Genomic DNA, 20,073 nt, shown 5'->3' with positions numbered 1-20,073 from the left:
TATCCCGGGTCCCCCTGTGCCGGCACAGCCGGTTCTGCCATGGGGCACCCCCGGCTCTGGGTGATTTGGGGAGCAGCCCCCCCCCCAACCCCCAAATCCTTGAGCCTCGCCCCCAGGGCCACCTTGGCCAGGGGGGACCCAGCCCTACAGCCACCCCGTAGCACTGGGGACACCGGGACCAGGACACCCCAAGCACCCACCCCTGGCACGCTCCGACCCCCATCCCCACCCATGACCGGGTCCTTGCCGGGGGACAAGAGGGGACACCTGGGTGGCACTGGGGGGGCAGACAGAGGCACGGTTCACCCCCTGCCCGGCATGGTGGGACGGCGTCCCGGTGCCCGTGGGGGGTCCCCCACGTGATGCCCGGCCCGGGGATTTGCGGCTACCGCGGCTCGTCCCCAAAGGCCGCCCCCGGCCACCCTAATCCGCTCAGCGCGCCGGGATTACGCCGCTGGCCCCACGTCACAGGCACCGCGGCCACTCGCCTCGGCCCCCCGGCCACCGCCGGCCCGCCCCACCGGGTGGGGGGGGGTGGTGTTTATCCTCTTACCCCCCCAGCGCCGCCACGGTGGGCACGCGGACGGCCAGAGCCCCCGGGCTCCCGCCTGCCGCCTCCTCCGGGCAGGGATTAGCCCTGACCTTCACCCCCGGCGGGACGGGCTGCTCCCCCCGACCCCCCCGAGCTGGGGGCTGCCGGGGGTCCTGTGCACCCCCAACCCCGCCGTGGGGACCGGGACAGCACCCCGGGGTGCCGAGCCGGACGTGGCACCCAGGCGCTGCCGCTGGCACAGGCAAGGACCCCTGGGGGGGCCGCCGGCCAGCTCCGGCATGGTGGGTCCCCAAAACTCCCCGGCACGGGGAAACTGAGGCAGGGACGGGGGTTGTGCCGAGCTGCCGGTGCCGTCGCCGGCCCCATTGCACATTCCTGCACCGGAGACAGGGAGGGAGGCACGGCCCACGGTGTTTTCCCGGGGCCCCGGCACGGCGCGGCACGGCACGGCACGCCGGGAGAGGAGATGGCGGGCAGGCCGGGGTGCCGGGTCGGGCAGCCGGCCGAGGAGGGCCAGCCCGGCGGAGCCATATAAGGGAAGGCGGTTCACCATTTCCAAGCATTTTCCAGGATCCCAGCGGCCCTGGGAGCGGGGAAAGTCACCGCCGGCTCCAGCCCAGCTGCCACGGCTCGGCGCGGCCGCGGCCATCGCTCCCAGCCCCGGCTGGCACCGCCGGTGCCCGGCGGGCACGAGCTGGGCGCTGGCGCTCCTGCCCGCAGCATCGTGGTGCCGCAGGTGGTCCGGCACGACAGGGCGACCCCACACCACGGCAGCCGCCACGCCGTGCCCGGGTGGGACCGGAGCCCGCACCGGCAGTGCCACACTCCCAGGACACGGTGGCTTCGACCCCGTGGGGCTGCCAAAGCCTCTTAGTGCCCGGTGCCCGTGGCATCCCGCGTGGCCGGTGGCCACCTAATCCCACCGGAGGGGCACAGGACACCCCCACCCCACCGGCGGTTGGGGGTCCCGGTGCAGTACCCCCATCCCAGCCCTCGGCGTGGACCCAGGGGTCACCACAGCCTCTGTCCCGCGCCCCCGGCTGGGCCTGGGGTCCCCCCGGCCCCATGGCTGCCTGCCCCAGATGTCTCCCAGCACCCCAGAACCCGTAGTCCCCTGCCCTCCCCTGGGACCCACGGCCCTGCCCCACGGCTCACCAGGACCCCCCACTCCCACGCTCCCTCCAGCATCCACAGCTCCTGCCCCACTGGGACCCACCGCCCTGGGCACCCCAGGACCCACGGCTCCTGCCCCATGGGGAATCCCAGCTCCTGCCCCATGGGGACCCGCAGCTCTCGCCCCATGGGGACCCACACAGCTCCTGCCCCACCGAGACACACTGCACCGGCCCCACCGGCAGCGCCAGACACCCCGCCACCCACAGCTCCCAGTCCCACCAGCACCCACAGCACTGGGCGCTCCGGGGTCCGCGGCTCCCTGTCCCCACTGAGACCCACAGCTCCCACCCCACCGGGACCCACGGATCCAGCTCCACGGGCATGCGACGGCTCCCACCCCACGGGCACCCCCGTGACCCACGGCAACGGCTCCACCGGGACCCACGGCTCCCACACCACCGCCCCCCACGGTGCTTGGGCACCCCCGGGACCCACATCTCCCGCCCCACCGGGACCCACATCTCCCTCCCCACGGGGACCCTCATCTCGCTTCCCGCGGGGGACCCCCGGGCGAGGCGATCGCCGTGTCCCGTTTCCCGCCGGCGCGCCCCGTCCCCGCGCGCCCCCGTTCCCGCCGCCGCCCGCGCGCCCCGCACCGGACTCACCGCGCGCCGCCGCCGCCGCCGCCGCCCCGGCCCGGCCGTGCCCGCAGGAAGCGGCGGGAGAGCCCCGGGGGCGGGGACTGCGGCCGCCCCGCCCGGGCAACCGGGCTGCTCCGGCATCGCCCCGGCCCCCGCCCGCTCCCGGGCACGGTACCGGAGCCGTCCCGCCACGGGGACGGGCGGCAGCCCGGGTACCATCCTGGTACTGTCCCGCTATGCTGCCGAGCACCGTCCCGGTACAGCCCCGGTATGGTCCCGGGCGCCGTCCGGGGGGTCCGTGGTACCGACCCGGTACTGTCCCGGTATGTCCCGGTACAGTCCTGGCTCTGCCTCGGGGTGCACCGAAACGCGGTGTGGGGGGACCCCACACCCACCGGGGCACCCCGTAGTGTCCCACCCCGAGGGGACACGGTCACCCCGTGGGATTCCAGCACGAGGGGACACGGCCACCCCACGGAGTCCCTTCCCGGTGGGGCGCTGCCAAGCGGGCACAGCCGCCGGGCTGCCACCGCCGTGGGGCAGATGTGGGGTGCCACGAGTGAGCCACCCCCATACCGGGGGCAGGCAGCGTGTGTGCCCGCGGGTGGGGGGACGTGCCCGGTGTCCCCTCTGTCACCACACCTGCCCTTTCCCGCGCCCGGCTCCGGTCCCAGCTCGGCACAGCCCCAAAACCCGGCTGTGCCAGCTCACCGCCAGTCCCACAGCATCCCGGGGTGCTCCGAGCCCCCCAAATTAATCAGGGGGGGCAGCTTAATTAGGCAGCCCAGCACCCCGTGGCACCTGCCACCACCAGAATAGGGCCATTCTGCCGGGCGCCTTGTGCCACCAGCGCCGGGCTCCGGCTCAAAGACCGGATTGTTCCGGGCCAGCCGCCCCCGGAGCAGCGTGCCCGGTGCCGCGTGGCGTGGCAGGAGGGAGCGGGTGGCATCGCCGGCTTTGCCGTGCCGGTGGGGCTGGAGGGGTCTTCGCCGCCTTCACTGGCACCGCGACACGTGTTTGGGTGGCGGGTGCCCGGCACGCACCGCGCCGGCCCCAAGGTCGCGGCCGGGCAGGCGGCGGTGGCGGCAGCTCCTTCGGCGGGTCGAGGCGTGGGGACCGGGCGGGTGCCGGGGACCGGCACGGCGGGTGCCGGCACCGTGGGGCCTGGCCGGGGCGTGGGAAGGCGGTGTGTCTGGCTGCGGCAGCCGGCGGCGCGGGCGGCAGCACCCGGCGGCCCTGGGGTGGTGGGTGCTGCCTGGGGAGGGGGTGGGGGGGACACCCGGGGTGGCTCCGGCCCCTCCTAACGCACGGCCTGTCCTGCGCCCCCCACCCGGCCCCTCTCCCCATGTCCTCTCCCCATAGCTCCTGCCCCCAGACCCCCTCCCCAAACCCTTTCTCCCCAATCCCCCTCCCCTGTCCATCTCCCCAGACCCCCCCAGACCCTCTCCCCAGAGCCCCATATCCCCCTCCCCACTCTCCCCTCTCCCCAGACTCCCTCCCCTTCTCCTCTCCCCCTATATCCCCCTCCCCAAAGCTTCTCCCCCTCCCCTCTCCACCATATCCCCTCCCCAGACCCCCCTCTTCCCATATCCCCTCCCCAGAACCTCTCCTCCCATATCCCCCTCCCCAAACCCTCTCCCCAGACCCCCCCTCTTCCCATAACTGCTCCCCAAAGGCTCTCCCCAAACCCTCTCCCCCATATCCCCCTCCCCACATCCCCTCCCCTTCCCCTCTCCCCCATATCCCCCTTCCCAAACCCTCTCCCCCATATCCCCCTCCCCAAACCTCTCCCCTTCCCCTCTCCCCCATATCCCCCTCCCCACATCCCCTCCTCTTCCCCTCTCCCCCATATCCCCCTCCCCAAATCTCTCCCCTTCCCCTCTCCCCCATATTCCCCTCCCCAAATCTCTCCCCTTCCCCTCTCCCCCATATCCCCCTCCCCAAACCCTCTCCCCCATATCCCCCTCCCCAAACCTCTCCCTTTCTGCTCTCCCCCATATCCCCCTCCCCAAACCCTCTCCCCCATATCCCCCTCCCCAAACCTCTCCCTTTCTGCTCTCCCCCATATCCCCCTCCCCACACCCCCTCCCCTTCCCCTCTCCCCCATATCCCCTCCCCACTCCCCCCACCTCTTGCCCTCCCGCCCGCCCACCAGGGGGCGCCGCAAGGCTCCCCAGCCCCGCCCCCTTCCCCAGCCCCGCCCCTCTCCCTCCCCAGCCCCGCCCCCTTCCCGTCAGCCCCCTCGCGCCTCCCTTCCCGTGATGCCCCGCGCCGGCCGAGGCGGGAAGGCCGGGCGGCAAGATGGCGGCGGCCTGGGCGGAGCGCAGCTGCCTGGAGCTCAACGCGGCGGCTCGGGGCCCACCGCGACGGCTTCGGGAGGTGGCTTTTAGCCCCCCGGGAACGGCTCCGCTCCCCGCCGGTCGCTACGGGGACAGCGCGGGTGGTTTCTGCTATCAGGAGAGCGCGCAGCTCGCTGCCGCCACCAGGAACCGCTTCGTGCGGTGGTGAGTGCGGGCCCGGGGGCAGGCCCAGCCGCCGGGCCTGGTGTAATCCCCTCTGCTCGGGCCCGTCTTCCCCCCCTCTCTCTGCCCGCCATCCTCACACCTCCCCCGGTCATTTCCCTCAGGACCACATCGGGAGACACGGTGGAGCTGGTGGAGGAATCTCTGGATGTCAACCTGCTGAACAATGCCATACGCCTCCGCATCCAGGGCTGTCCTTTTCTACCGGGCGGCGTGCACCTCTGCGAAGTGCAGAGCCACTTGGTCGTCCTGCTGATCACCGGGCAGACGGTGCATCGACTGCTCCTGCCGCATCCCGCCCGCATGTACCGCAGCGTGAGTACCAGCTCCTTGCCTCTGTCGGCCACCTGCTTCAGTCCTGCCCGTCAGGAGCCCTCAGCAAAGCTGCTAAGTGCATTGTAAAATAGCAAAGGCCTTGGCATGCTTCTCAGCATGGACACAAAGTGCTGCTTCCCACCTGCACTGGTTTTGGCCAGGACAGAGTCAATTTTCGTATAGTAGCTTGTGTGGTGCCCTCTTTGGGATTTGTGACCAAAGCAGTTTTGATAACATGCAAATAATTCAGCTTTTACTGGTTGGTGTTTGCGCAGCCTCAAGGTCTTCTCTGTTTCATGCTTTGCCTCTCCCCATGAATAGATTTGGGGGTGTGCAGCAGTTTGGGAGGGGACACAACCAGGCAGAGGACCTGATATAACCAAAGGGAGGTTTCTTGCTGTATAACATCATGCTCAGCAATAAGAGGGAAAAGAGTTTTTTTTGGGGGAGGCTAAGCCATCTTTTGTTTGAGAACTGGCTGAGTGTCAGTCTGTCCAGCCTGCGTGTCCCTGGTTTTGTTTTCATCTCTTCTTCTGCTTGTCCTTCACTTATTAAGCAATTACTTCATTTATTCTATCTTGAGCCCTGAATTTTCTCACTTTTATTCTTCCTTTCCTCTTCCTCTGTCCCACTTGGGAGGGAGTGATTGAGCAGCCATGTGCTGCTTCGCTGCCCACCGGGATTAACTCACAGCACTGTCCTGTCGCAGGGCTTCACTCAAACCCTGTCGCCACTGTCGTGCCCATGTCGCGTGGGCTGGCTGTAAAAACACCGGAGAGGAGCTGCTGATGGGTATGAAATTGAGGACTTTCCAGTTGGGCTGGAGTTTTTTTTCCATGCTGAGCAAACTGTATACTGGTTTTGGCTGGGATGGAGCTATATTTTTTCGCAGTAGCTCGCATGGTGCTGTGTGGCAGATTCGGGACCAAGGCAGAGCTGGGGACACGCCACTGTTTGAGCTGTCGCTGAGCAGTGCGTGCACAGTGGCGGGGGCTTCTCTGTTTCTCACTCTGCCCCCCACATGAGCTGGCTGCGGTGGGCAGGAGGCTGGTGGGGGACACACAGCCAGGACAGGGAGGTGACAGTCCCTGTGCTGTGACACCATGTTCAGCGACACAGAGGGGAGGGGATTGGGGCAGGTCACCGTTGCTCAGCGCTTGGCTGGGCATCAGGCTGCTTGGAGGAGGTGGTGACGGATTGCCTTGTCATCGCTTGGTTTGGTTTTATTTTGTTGTTGTTCTTCTTCTTTCCTTTGCTTATTAAACCACCTTTATCTTGACCCACGACTTTTTGCTGCTCTTATTCTCCTGTGGCCTGTGGCTGGTGATAGTTACCTGCCGGCTGGGTCAATCCACCACGACTGATCTGTTCCATAGCGCTCTGGTGGAGATTTATATTTTGGGCTGGAACTCTCTGTTTTTTCCAGAGGTGTGGAGCTGGAGCCTGTCAGGCTCTCCGGAGTTTTGTGGAAAACTCTGCAATTTACTTTCCTACTCCCCAAACTTTTCTGGTAAAATTTCTTTATAGAGGTTATTAACTGCTAAACTCCAAGTCCTCTGATTCTTGGCCGGGTACAGCAGGTGTGCTCATCAGTGCAAGGTAGTTCTCTATGTGGAAGTGAAAACTACTGGAAAAAGCAGTCAGATAGGAAAAGCAAGCTGGAAATCTCTCGCTTTGGTACTGGATGTACTCAGACCGCATGTAGGGGAGGCAGAGGCTGTAGGCATCAGACTTGCAGTGTTTGCCCCAAAGCTGAGGGTGTTTCAAGTTTACGAATAGGGCTCCAATTTTGATGAAATTCATTGATATAACCCGAAATGAGTCTCGGAGGTTGGAGGTGGCTCTGCTGGCGGTCCTGGGGCCTGGTCTTGTGACAACGGGGACAAAGTACCTTTTGGATGTCAGGTCTGAGTGCTTCAGTGCGTCTGTGTGCAGCAAGGAAGGTGGATATTCTGCAAAACTTACATCTCATTTTCCGATTTGCTGTGACTTTTTCCTCTCGCGTCTGCTTCTCATGTGTCTTGCCAGGCCCCTTTCCTCTCTTGGAAAGCGTATGTCTTGCTTTTAGAGTTCTAGACAGCTTTTCCAAGGATGATGCTGTGCTATTGTAGAGCTGCTCTTTGCAGGACTCATTACCAGCATTTTACTATGAGCTGTCTCGAAGCAGCTGATGCACTGTGGGATGCCTTTGGGGGTGTTATGGTACACGTGGCAGAGAACGAGCGAGCATTCTGCTAGAAAGTTGCAGGTTTTGAAATCCCTTTCATATCTGCTCATAAAGAGCAGTGGCTGTGGGTTAACAGTAAGGGAAACAGGAGTGGTAGTGACAAGAGTTCTTACCAGAAAAATCCCTTTTATCAAGTAGCAGCTCCACAGTTGCCATTCCACAGGTGTTTGGTTGTTTTTTTTTCTGTGCCTTGTGTTTGTGTGCTCAGGATTTGTACCCTCTGCTCTTTCCCTCCTCCAGGAGCTGATAACAGAGAGCCAAATGCAGTCGGTGTTTACAGATATAGGCAAAATCAACTTCAGAGATCCTTCGAGTTACTACGTGATTCCCAGCGTGCCAGGCCTGGCGTCTAATTCTGTCGCCTCAGCAGCGTGGCTAAGCAGTGAGGGGGAGGCTCTCTTTGCTCTGCCCTCTGCTTCGGGAGGGATCTTCATCCTTAAGCTGCCTCCTCACGATGCGCCTGGTAAGGATCGGGAACGGGCTGCCTCCTCGCATCCGTCTCTGCCAAACACCGCTCGGTGTGGCATCCCCTCTCCTAGCTTTGAATTTCTCCTGAGTTTGAGTTTTGTCATGTGTCATACCGATTCACTCCACACACGCAAAAGCTCTTTTACATCATGCCTGCGAAGCTCCTTGCTGGTGGCAGTAAATATTTTGTTAATGAATACTCTATATATCTCTTAATATCGCTTTTATTTTGAAAGGAACGGTTTCAGTTGTGGAATTGAAACAGAGCTCAGTGATGCAGCGTTTCCTTACCGGTTGGATGCCAACTGCCATCAGGTTAGTGTCTGGTGATGAATAAGTAGAACTAATTTTGTCTTTTCGATTCCTGCACCTGGAGTTCCTAGCTGAAGTCAAAGATGGGCAAGTCAGCATCTATAAACACTCTGCCAAAAAAGTTATCTGGGTTAAAGTTAACCTATCGCAGCATGGAATTTGGGACTCGAACGCTGGATTAGTTCATCTTAATGAAGTCCTGCTGATTCTGTGTGTCTGTGACTACAAATGTGTTATATCTATTAATTGGTCTCCAAGGATTTGCCCAGGATATGGCTCGCAGCCAGCGCAGATTAAGGATTACAACAGTTGTATGTTCTTGCCCTTGTTCTGAAATGTCAGGCTTGTTCCTGACCGGCAGAGGTTACGTGTGGATGACACGGACGCTCTGTGTGCCGACTGGGCTTGGTGTTGGATTGTAATCGTTACAGTGCCTTAGAGTGCGTAACCAAGTTCTAGGCCCTGTTACTTGGAAATGAAAGCAAGTTCCCTGACACCCTGAATGACTTTGACCATCAGCGGTGTGTTGCTTGGGGCTGGTTGAATCCCTCCTTCCCTCCGGATCCTTCACTCGTGTTCTGTGAGCGCTAAGCTGGGGAAGCCGGGGATGTGCTTCAGCTCTGCCAAAGCAGGTGAAGAACCTGTTACTGGTGTGGTGGGCTCCTCTGCACCTTGGACACTGACCCACACAGTCCTGAAACGCTGCTCTCTCCTGGGCACAATGTGTTAGAAACCCGGTGCCATGGATCTATGCGCTAGCCTTGATTTTCTTTTAAGCTGTTGAAATAAACTCTGTATTTTCAGAGGCGACTGTGGCCCATCGGACCTGCCTATCAGCCTCTCCGTTCACTGCCTAGATCACGATGCCTTTCTCTTTGCTCTCTGCCAGGACCATAAACTTCGGATGTGGTCCTATAAGGTGAGTGAGGGCTGGATTCGGGGCAACAGCATCTTCCGTTACCTCTTGGGCAGTAGTCTGAGGATTAAGGAATGACAGCTGGGTGGTTTGCATAGATTTGGTTTGCCGTTAATTTGTCGCTGCAACTTCTACATGCTGGGATTCAGGGCAATTTGTGAGAACAGTGGTGGCGTGTGTTTGTAGCTGCGTGTGGAAATCAGGTGGGTTTTCTCTACAGGAAGGCCTTGTGCGTAGGGTAAAAGGTAGCGTTAGGTTATTTACAAACGTACTTGAGTGCTCGGGAAGGCAGGCAGGAGCGCTTCAAGGGCCGAGGAGGCACGCCAAATGGATTTTCTACTGCTTTAGCGGTAATAAGAGCGTCTTTGTAACATGGCTTCTTGTCAACAAAAAGTTAATAAAAGCCTCTGCTCGCTGCATGCCACTTGCTCCAAATATCGGTGCCAAAGCTAATCGACCAGCACAACTGCTTTCACGGCTCATCTGCACTGGAATGCCTGCGTGCGTTACGGGAGGGAGGGGAAGGTTTATTGTATGTGCCTGGGCTTTGAAAGCACATGTGCTCGGTGGGAGGGGGCACCGGTGAAAAGCTAAACGGTAGTTCAGGTATGTGTATGGATGCTTTACTTCCATCCTTTAGGGAAGATCTGGGCAGAGTGGCCAAAGGGGGAAGGATGAGGGAGAAGGGCAGTTTCTCAGTCCCGAGTCTTTCCTTTGCTACTTTCCTGATACCTTTATTTTGTGTAGGATCAAATGTGCCTGATGGTTGCAGATCTGCTGGAGTTCATGCCGGTCAGCAGGGACCTGCGGCTTGCGGCTGGGACTGGGCACCGACTGCGACTGGCCTTCTCCCAGTCCCTGGGGCTTTACCTCGGCGTGTACATGCACGCGCCCCAGCGAGGGCAGGTATGGAGTGACGAGGCTTCCTCCCTGTGAACACTTCTTTCTCGGGCTGCATGGAAAATAAGTCGTTGCTCCTTGGATTTGGGTCTGTAAGGGAAGAAATAGGATAAAGCTTCATGTTTGACCCTCTGGAGAGAGCGGTACTCTCTGTATAAACAAACGTTTTTATTCTCAAAGCACTGCAAGATACATGTGCTCTTGCCTTGGGAGTGGAACTCCCTGTGTGACTAAGTTGAGCTGTGAGTGCTTGTTCACTTGTTCACCTCCTGTTCTGGTAGGATCCCAAAAGCATGTATGTACCGTGGGAAAAGGAAAGGTCCGAAAGGAGCTAAAAGCATGGAAATACTGATAGTATGTTTATGTCGGGCTCCTGGGAGCGTGCGGATGCATCGCTGCGTTGCCAAGCGTTGACTTCTGTAGGACTTCTGCTTTTTGTGGTGAATAATAAATTTAGCAGGATGGGAATGACGGCACAGAGCAATCTCATCTGTTGGACAGCTTACCCTTTCCGTTCTCCAGGGAATTCACATATGGAGTAGAAGTGCGTATCGTGACTTCTGCTGTCCCACTAATGCTCTGCTCTGGTAAGAATGCGCAGAGCTTGGTTTGCGACAAGTGGCCTGAGGATTCGGGGCTTTTCCACCTTAGTCTCCTTACTTTCCCGCGTCGTGTTGTTGCTAGCAGTGCCCAGCAGTGGTGGTGTTACCATTTTGCTGATTTAGCCTTTCAAAAGGCAACTAGAAATCCTTCAGGTTCAGGCAGAGACGAGTGTCCTTGCCGAGAAGGCTGACGTCAGCGATGTCAGCGCGTGGCGCAGAGGGTCGGCTTGGCACGGTGCGTGGTGTGCTCGGCTCAGCCCTCCTGCCCTCAGGGGCCTGGAGACTGTAGGATCAGGCAAGGAGAGGGACCGGAGAGACGAGCTTCCCTGTGACATGCTAGTTATTAGCGCAGCTGTCCTTTAGCAAATGACTTACGAGGTGTGTTTGTAGTTCTGTGTCTTCCAGCTGGTGAGCACCGAGAGCAACCGCTACAGCCTCGACCACATATCCTCCCTGTTCTCCTCGCAGGTGAGTGCTGGGGCCCGGCTCCCCCGGGAGGCACCGAGGCAAGAGGGAGGGTTGCTTACTGAGGGATCGGAGGCCCGGACTTGGGGATTTAACTGTGAAAAAGAACTCTTTCCAAAATGTGGTTAAATGACACGAGGGAATGTCTTGCTGTTGTTAACTGCACGCGTCTCTCTGCTGTACTTGAATTTATGAGAAGAAGGTAAATACGTGCGCTCTCTCCTCCTAGGAGACTCTCGTTGACTTTGCCTTAACCTCAGCCGAGATCTGGGCGCTGTGGCACAACGAAGAGAACCAAACCGTTGTGAAATACATCAACTTTGAGCAGTGAGTTTCTGCACTGAGTCATTGGCGTTGATAGCCTTGCGGGGGTAACTGCAGGAGCAGCTCCACATGCTGCTCATTAAAAGCACCGATCGAACTCCTTGACTTTTTTCCAGTCTTGCTTTGCTGACTGAAGTGCGTGGAGATGCAGCGGTACCTAGTTCTTCCTGTTGCGGTGTTGTGTCACGTGCACAACTGTGTCTTCCTGCAGTGCAGATTACATGGATTTTTACGTTTGTTTTTTTTTTTTTGGGTTCTGCTTTATCATAAAGCTACAGCTCCGCTGCAGGAATATGAAAAATGTAAAAAGCCGAGCGGCAGGCTTGCTGGGAATGGACTCTGCAGTGAGCATGTCAGAGGGAGGACTGTATTTCACCAACAGCTCCTTTAAAACATAACTGGTTCGTCTCTTCCAAGAAAGATTGAGTTTTGAGGAGAGCAGTGATGTGAAAGCATCAACCCTGTCTTTATAAAGCTGAGAGGGCAGGCTTGGTGCATAACCAGACCAGGGAGTTAAATTCTGGGTAAGAAATGCTGTGAGTGTTTAGGCAGAAGCAGCTACTGATCACTCTGAGAGTTGCTGGGTGAGCGTGTGTGATGGGGATAATGTTGATACAAATGAAGGAATCCAACCTGTTTTGTTAGCTCAGGGCTGGGGATGCAGCTTTTTGGCTCTCCTGTCACTAGTCAAAGCTCCTGTTGCCGGATCTGAAGGGCCGTAGGTGCTGTAAAGTCTGTGATTGCTGGTAGAAGTGACAGGTTTGGTTCAGGTGGCTGCTCCTGGACGTGCTGTGTTGGAGCGTTGCAATGCAAAGCTGAATCTGGTTTTAATTTTCTTCCAGAAATGTCGCGGGCCAGTGGAACCAGGTCTTTGTGCAGCCACTGCCTGAAGAGGAAGTGACGGTTCGACACGATCAGGACCCCAGGGTGAGCCGACTATAAAATAGCAATAAGAAGTAATGAAGCTTCTCTGCCCAGGAGAACATTAAGGTGGTTCAAGTGTACAAATTATATTGATACAGTCTTAAAATTACTCCAAATTAAAGGGGACAAGCCTTAGCCTCTATTACCACAGCGTTAAAGCGCTAAGCATGGTTATGAAACCGGAAGTTGAGGGATGAGGAGAATTTCAAGTTGGTCAAGAGAGAGCCTTGAGACAAGACACGTGAATTAACAAGGTGTGGAGTGTGGGGGAAGCAGTGGTCGATCATGGGAGCTGCCAAGGGATTGGAAGGGGAGAGGTTGGAGCAGGGTGTGGGCACGAACTGAAGCTGGAAAGCAATGCGGATCCAGGGGCACGAGCTTGAGAATGGGAGGAAGGACCAGAAGCAGTGTTTTAGATGCTCTCCTCCTGACATGTGTGTTTCCTTAAATTGCTGTCTTGTTCTCTTTGCAGGAAACCTACCTGGAGTATCTCTTCATGCCTGGCCGGTTCACAAATGCAGCGATCCAGAATGCTTTACAGGTTAGTCAGAGGGCATTTGGTCTGCTCTGTGTTCAGCTTCTCCTTCCTGGCCATATAGATGTGAGGCAATGGGATTCTTTGGAGCTCTTGGCGGGCATCAGTTTGCATTTGATCGTTTGTAGACCTGTCAGTAGTCGCTGAAGCAGGTTAGCGGCTGTTGTGCCATACTTCAGCTGGAGTGTGCTGACGGCAAAAGGCAGAACGTGGTTTCCAGAAGACTTTTCCCCAGCCCCCACCCCCCTTAGATAGCACAGCGGGTTGCTCGGCTTGCTTTTCATTGCCTGCTGCTTTGGCCAGGTGAACAGAGACTGTCAGCCCGCTGTAGTGCTGTTTCTCAGAATATATCCGCTCAGTTCTGGCTCCTCTCGGACTGTTACAAGCAGGGCAAGGCAACACGTGGTGCTGTTTTCAGGAAAACTGAAAACCCAAACTTTTCCAAAGCTGACCACTTTGATTTTTTTTTTTTTATGCTGTGACCTTCTGGAGGCCTATAGCAAGGTGCGAGAGAGAGCTGCTGTGAAGATGTGCAGCGCTTGTTTCCTTACATCCCAGTGCACTGCCTGTCAAGAGGCTTCCTCCATTTCCACAGGAAGAGGGAAGCTAGCAGCACATCCGTGTACATACATTTAGCAGCCTGACATGGTTTTTAATATATCTGTCCCGCGAAGCGCTGGCTGATGCTCTTATCTTTGCTTTATGTCACTCAATGCTGCTTGAAGCTTAGGGAGACAGCTCTCTTGCTTTAAAATTTGTTTACCGTGCTGCTTTTCAGATCTTTTCTCAAGGAACTGAGAGACACATGGATCTGACGTGGGACGAGTTAAAAAAAGAGGTTACCTTAGCCGTGGAAAGCGAGGTGAGATTTTTATTTATTTTTTTCCCCCCATGATGTTTTCTTCTTAAGTCCATTGTATGCAGTGCTGTGCTGGTTCAGTGAAGTTAAATGAGGTGCCGAGCGACCCCAGGTCTTACTTTGTCCTTTGTCTCTTCAAGAGAGTTATGTGACTTTTTAAAAAACATACAAATCTTCATCCTTCCTGCCTGGCTTTTCCATTCCCTCTTCTTTTTTGGAGTCCTTTCTTCTTTCATGGTGTTCTGCTGTCTCTGCTCCCTGGGTGCACTTTGCACAGAGCGTGCTTTGCTGGTTGCACATCGTGTGCTGCCTGTTCTCTCTGCACATGGGTGCTGGCCACCGCCAAGCAGAGCTGTTTCTTATAATTTTGGATGCCAGAAGATAATCTGCTTAGGGGACCTATCTGAAAGATCAACTGGCTGTCCTTTTTGGGTCTGAATTTCCCCTGTTTTATCCTGCTTCTCCAGGGTTTAGTCCGATATGCCTGATTCTCTAAGCCAGCAGTCCTTTCACCTGCGGCTCATCCTTGAGGCTGCTTAGATTATTGCTAGAAAGTTCACAAAAAAAGGCAGTTTTGCATCCTCTGTAGCAATCATCGTGCGGGCTGTTTTTAAAGAGATTTGCAGTGCTGCCCTTTTTCTTGATATCATCAGTGCTTCTTTATCTAAGGTTGTATAGAAACGGTCCTTGTGGGCTTTGTTCCCCTTGCTGATTGCTGTGTGATTCACTCCTGTAGCAAAAAAACTTAGATTTTGACGGTAAGGTAGTGGCGAAGAGAACTGTAACTGCTGTTTATAAATCTTAACCACGTAAAGGTGTGACATTGGTCACGAGAGGCAAGAGAGCGTCAAAATGCTACAATTTTTCTCTCTGGTTCACTACCTGTCTTCATCCGAAGTCTTGTTTTGGTCCTGCTAGTTCCAGGGCAGCGTGACGGAATACGAGTGCTCGCCGGAGGAGTTTTGGCAGCTGCAGGTGGAGTTCTGGTCCAAGTTCTATGCCTGCTGCCTTCAGTACCAAGAAGCGCTCTCACGGCCCCTGGCCCTGCACTTGAATCCCCACACCAGCATGGTGTGCTTGCTGAAGAAGGTGAGGCTGAGCGGCGGTGGCTTTTTAGCCGCTGCGGCCAACAGAAGCGGTGATCTCTAGGGAGGAGTTCTTCTGACTGAGGTGTGGATTTGGGGAACTCAAAGAAGGGCTTTCTCCTCACCTTTCTAGGGCTCCCTGTCTTTCCTGGTGCCCTGCTCCTTGGTGGACCATCTCTATCTCCTCTCTAACGAGCACCTCCTGACTGAGGATGACGCTGCCATCTTTGACGGTAGGTGAGAGACACAGAGCTCTTTCATTGTTGGAGTCTCAAATGCTGCATGTCAGGGAAGCTCTAGGCAGAGGGATGTGGGAGTTTCCGTAGAGGCCTCTTGAGTGTTCCTGACTCCATAATTACCTATGTGGAGATAGTTTTCTTATTTTGGCATTTGTAGGGAGTTTTATTTTGTGAAACCTGGCATCGGGCTCAGGCCAGGAATTAAAAAACAGTGTCGAGGCTGCAAATCTGCCGTGATTCATTTCAGATCACTTAAAAAGGAAGAATTTTAGATTTCAGACTGCTCGGTGACAAGGACCCGCATTGCTGGATCCTTTGCCCTTGTGGCCGTACAAACTACCTGTGTAGGCTGCGCTTACCTGGTGCCTTCTTCATGCCCGCTCTCTGTGGGACACCTCTGCCAGGTTGGAGCTCGATAGCGTGCTGGCAGGTCCCCACTGCTGGTGGGGAGAGCGGGATGCAGCGGCTCGTGTTTCTGATCGTGTGGGTGACCCCCCCATCCCCATATGAAATCTGCTTTGCATTATGTCAGCTGGGCGCTTGCGCAGCTTCGCCATCCCCACCGAGAGCCTTAAGACCTATTCTGATTCAGTGCAAGGAGTTCTGTTTCATAAAATTCCCCAATCTCTGTGTCTTGCTGCTGGAGTAAACAACTCCCTTCAAAGATTACAGAAGAGGAGGAAACTTGTGATCCTCTGAGCAGCCTGGGCTCAGCTGCCCAGTTCTGCAAGCGTAGTTTTTAGTGAAATGTTTTTGTATAGATGTCTTTGTAAGCTGTGGAGGAGGAGTGTGCCCGGTCGCGTATCCGGGAAGTCAATGCCAGCGTGCGCAAAAGTTGTCATTAATATTGTCGCCACAGTGCCCTCTATGCTTTGCTGGCCGTGGAATGACGTTTCACAAGAAAAAGGCAACGGAAAATGTTACCTAAGCTCCACTTTCATGCTCGAGTGATTTTTATATTTTTGTAAAGAGGAATCATCATCCATTTGGTTGAGCTATTTCTGGCTCTGAGGGAAGGAAAGCTGGAGGCCTGGGCTGGGTTTGGGAGGCTCGCAGTTCCTGCTTTGTCTGTTGCAAACTTCTCAAAATATGTGACTTAATTTTAAAAACGCCTACGTGAAGGCTTGTATTGCAAAGCAGTGATTTGAATTCTCAGTAGTGAGTTTTCGGATCACTTCTAAGAATGTGAAAATCCTCTCAGCTGTGAGAGGTAGTGCCGCAAATGGATCGCTGCTGTAACGTGAGCGGGTTCCGCTTGGCAGAGCGAAGCTACCTGAGCCATTTGCTCTGGGCGGTTTTTTGCTCTTACACTGCGCTAATTACTTCCTTTCAACCTGTGGCTGGAGGGAATTCCCCTTGGAGGGAATTTCATTGTTTTGTTGTTGCATCGGTGTATTTTACTTCCCAAATAATAAAGCCTGTTTTCCCCTTGTTTTAATTCGGCCTCATAGTTAGCAGGGAAGGGTCAGTCTGACATGCGGGACTGAGACCAGTTTGCTGATAGGAGCTGAACTAACTGGTTTTTGAATGGTCCTCCCATCTTCGCTTTGAAATCTCTTGTAAATATACAGTTAGATTCTTTCATTGCAGATTTGGAGATGTCTCGTGATGTTGTCTGTCTTGTCCAGTGCCTTCGACTGATCGGAGAATCAATTTCCATGGAAATGGCATTCATAATGGAAATGGCTTGCTCCCGCCTCCAGCCTCCAGAAAAGGCTGCAGAGCAGATCCTGGAGGACTTGATAGCTAATGACACGTAAGGAGATGTTTTTGCAGAAGCTCCCCTGCCGGGAGGACCGGATAGCTGAGCAGGGATTGCCTGGAGCCATCCTTGATTGGCATCAAAGCGCTTTTGGGATGTGCAGGCTCTCCCTGTGCTGCAGGAGGCTTTTCCAGGTCCCCTCAGAGCTGGGGAGCGTGGGTATTAGTGACGTTGTTAGGGTCTTCTGTCCAGACCCCCCTTGCTGTTGCCAGGGTCCCTCCAGAAAAAAAATGTTAGTGGTTCTGAGGTGAGATAGGGAGCAGAAGAGGAACAAGTTCCCGTTAGGTGATCGTTGCAGTGTGGAAAGCGAACGCCTGCAGACACTTGGTAGAAGTCAGAGCCTTGGTCAAGCCATGTGGTTACTGCGCTAACCTCCTGAAATCATTCCCCCGTGGAATGCCAGCTATCTGACTGTTATTTCCTGGTAGCCTGGGGGAGTGCAATAAATAGACTGGTCCCTGCAGGCGCTGTAATAAAACTCCAAGCCAGAAGAGGATTCCCATCAAGAACGTCCAGGCTGATCAGATACGCTCACTTCCAGGGAGGATCAGTACGGGAGGAAAGGGAGCCCTCTTGAGTTTAAACCTCATGTTGCTGATTACCATTATTATCTTTTTCACTTTGCAGGGAAAATGTGATGGAGGATATACACAGCAAACTGCAGGAGATCAGAAACCCTATCCATGCCATCGGAGTGCTCATCCGAGAAATGGACTACGAGACGGATGCTGACATGGAGAGAGGTGAGAAAGCTCTCCAGCCGTGCATTTGAGCTGGGAAAGCGGTGGCTCAGCAAGTGTTCTCGTCAGTCTAGTTCCAGCCCTTATCTCGGTGATTTTATCTTTCAGCTCATCATCTAAATATGCGCATGAACCTCACCCAGCTGTATGGTAGTGGCACTGCTGTCAGTGTGGTTTGCTGGGGGGTATGTAAGATTGCCACGATCCGTTTCCTGATCTGTCGGGACCTGTTAGTCCTCCAACAGCTGTTGCTGCGGCTCGGAGATCCTGTGAGTACAGCCCTTGAAGCTACTGCTACTTTCTTTGAACTTTTGGATCTGGGGTTCTGCTGGTGCCAGACTGTGAGCTCTGTCTCTTCCCACAAAACACTGGAGGCTGTTTGAACTGGCCCCAGGCTTGGGCCAAGCCCTGTTCTCTCCTCCAGCCGCTTTTGTCATCCTAAGCAAAGCAGCGGTGCGCTGCGCTCACACCCTAACTCCCTCTTTCCACGCTGAGCATCCAGGCAGCAGATAGCAAAACTCTTGGTGGGAGGAGGGCATCGTTTTCAGCCTCCCGCCTGAAACAACGCTGCCTGAGCTCGTACAGTTCTCCCTCCCACCTACTTCCCATCCCTCCCACACCACTGTGCAGCCCAGCACACACACGATCGCAGCCTTGTTCTCCAGCAGCGCAGCACGCGGCACCTTTGCGTCACGGCAGCAGTGTTTACCCAGAGGTGCGGTTTCAGCCTCTCTGAGGCTGCTCCAGCCAGCGCAAACAGTTGCCGCGATGGCAGCTGTGTTTGTGCTCTGGGGATGGGCTGGTCTGGGTCCATCCAGCTGGCCATGTGGCCATGTGAGGGATGGTGCTGATGGTTTGGGTGGACACAGGGCTGCGGAACAAGTCCCCAGACAAGGGCAGTGTTGTTTAAACCAATATTATTTACTTAGAAACATTACTGAAGTAGTTTCTCAGTTGAAAAGAAATCCATTTCTTCCTGGATAAGGTTGCCCTGGGAGCATTTAAAGGACGTTGCAAGGTGCTCTTCTGGAGCCAGGTGCTCTCAAGGCATGTGACCTGCTGCTTGCTTGATGAGGGACTGCCGCTTTGCCACCTTAGCGCGCTTGTGTCCTTCACAAGCGTGGATTGCTTTGCCTTCCACGTCACCTAGCTGTGCTGCTCCTGGCTGGAGCGTACAGGGATGCAGTGCCTGGGCGACAGGGCTGGCCCTGAGGTGGTCTCTGCAGCAAAGCTGTGATTTCACTCTCAGTGATGTCGTTGCGGCAGGGCAAAACACCTTTTTGCTCTCCCTGGCATCAGCAGGTGCTGGTGTTTGAAGGCTAGAGAAGCACTTGGTGTGCACAGAGCTGTTTGTTAAACTTTCCCCACAGGGTCTGGGCCACCCGAATATTTAACTCGCCCCTTGGTCCTGAGGGGACACTGTTCTGCCTGGGTTACTCTGGTGTGCGCAAGGGTCCTGCTGGTCCCCTGGGTGGGCTGCGTTAGTAGGCGGGACAAGCTGAGCCCGATTAAAAACCTCCCTGATTGCCCTTCTCCTGCCATTGCTCGGGACTTGGCCTCTCGGTGAGCTGACCTCTGTGGTTTGCTTGCAGATGGTTTTGGGAGGGGGACAGCTGTTCCAGTCTCAGCAGGACCTGCTGCACCGCACCTCTCCCCTGCTGCTGTCTTACTACCTGATCAGGTGGGCAAGCCAGTGCCTGGCGTCGGACGTCCCTGTCGACACGCTGTAAGTCTCTACTGTGCTCATTCTGTCTTTGAATGATTGTAGGTTCCTGCTAAATCCACCTGAAATGCCCTTCCTGGTATGAAAAGCTGGTGGTTACTGTGGGAGTATCGCTCTAGGAGTCAGGCTGTGCTGGGGAGGGTTGGGGTTTTTTTTTCCTTCAATGCTCAGAGCTGACTCTTTGCGTTGTGCTAATTCTGCCGTGTGAGGTCTCGCTGTTCTGTGCACTGTTGCCTTTTTCAGCAGTAGGAGTCATTTGAGTTGAACAATGAGCACAATTAAAGCAGGAGGCGTTTTGTTGTCTCTTCACTGATGGCTTTTTTTTTCTTCTCTAGGGAATCTAATCTGCAGCATCTATCTGTGTTGGAGTTAGCAGACACCACTGCTCTAACACCCCATAAACTAGGTAAGATGTCCACAGTTCATCAGCTCTCGGTTTTTGTTATTTATACCTCTTGCACACCACGGCTCTGCCATCCGAGGGAAATCCTTCATGCTGTGAGCCAATGGAGTGTGTGGTTGAATAACCCCACTTTACGTGGAGATGTTTGTCATGCTGTCCACCAAAAACCAACAACAACAAAGTATCTCGAAGCATTGGACTCGGACCGGAGATGTGGATCTCATCCTCAGCCTGAGGAGGATGGGAAGGCCTCGCTCAGCCAAACATTATTTGCCCCGAGAAGCAGTGGCTGCCCCATCCCTGGAGGTGTTCAAGGCCAGGTTGGACGGGGCTTGGAGCAACCTGGGCTGGGGGGAGGTGTCCCTGCCCAGGGCAGGGCGGGTGGAACTCGGTGATCTTCAAGGTCCCTTCCAACCTAAACCATTCTATGATTCTCTGATTA

At 55.9% G+C, this 20,073-nt stretch overlaps 1 protein-coding gene across 1 annotated transcript in view; it reads left to right on the top strand.

Moving 5' to 3' along the window:
• Positions 1 to 4,611: 4,611 nt before the first annotated feature.
• Positions 4,612 to 20,073, top strand: part of NUP160 (nucleoporin 160) — a gene marked incomplete at its 5' end in the record, with an annotated part of 28,518 nt that continues 13,056 nt past the window's right edge. The window contains 18 exons of the mRNA XM_082485170.1: positions 4,612 to 4,814; positions 4,937 to 5,147; positions 7,615 to 7,837; positions 8,079 to 8,157; positions 8,959 to 9,073; positions 9,818 to 9,976; positions 10,963 to 11,040; positions 11,267 to 11,364; positions 12,204 to 12,288; positions 12,758 to 12,826; positions 13,599 to 13,682; positions 14,598 to 14,768; positions 14,898 to 14,997; positions 16,594 to 16,759; positions 17,393 to 17,508; positions 17,614 to 17,774; positions 19,098 to 19,231; positions 19,564 to 19,634. Coding sequence (XP_082341296.1) covers positions 4,612 to 4,814; positions 4,937 to 5,147; positions 7,615 to 7,837; positions 8,079 to 8,157; positions 8,959 to 9,073; positions 9,818 to 9,976; positions 10,963 to 11,040; positions 11,267 to 11,364; positions 12,204 to 12,288; positions 12,758 to 12,826; positions 13,599 to 13,682; positions 14,598 to 14,768; positions 14,898 to 14,997; positions 16,594 to 16,759; positions 17,393 to 17,508; positions 17,614 to 17,774; positions 19,098 to 19,231; positions 19,564 to 19,634 — 2,323 coding nt within the window. The remainder of the gene's footprint in view (positions 4,815 to 4,936; positions 5,148 to 7,614; positions 7,838 to 8,078; positions 8,158 to 8,958; positions 9,074 to 9,817; positions 9,977 to 10,962; positions 11,041 to 11,266; positions 11,365 to 12,203; positions 12,289 to 12,757; positions 12,827 to 13,598; positions 13,683 to 14,597; positions 14,769 to 14,897; positions 14,998 to 16,593; positions 16,760 to 17,392; positions 17,509 to 17,613; positions 17,775 to 19,097; positions 19,232 to 19,563; positions 19,635 to 20,073) is intronic.

Source organism: Vanellus vanellus (assembly GCF_965231255.1).
Source record: "Vanellus vanellus genome assembly, chromosome: 6".
Taxonomy (NCBI): domain Eukaryota; kingdom Metazoa; phylum Chordata; class Aves; order Charadriiformes; family Charadriidae; genus Vanellus; species Vanellus vanellus.
Note: the sequence above shows the minus strand (reverse complement) of the source record. Positions and strands in the feature narration are given on the sequence as shown.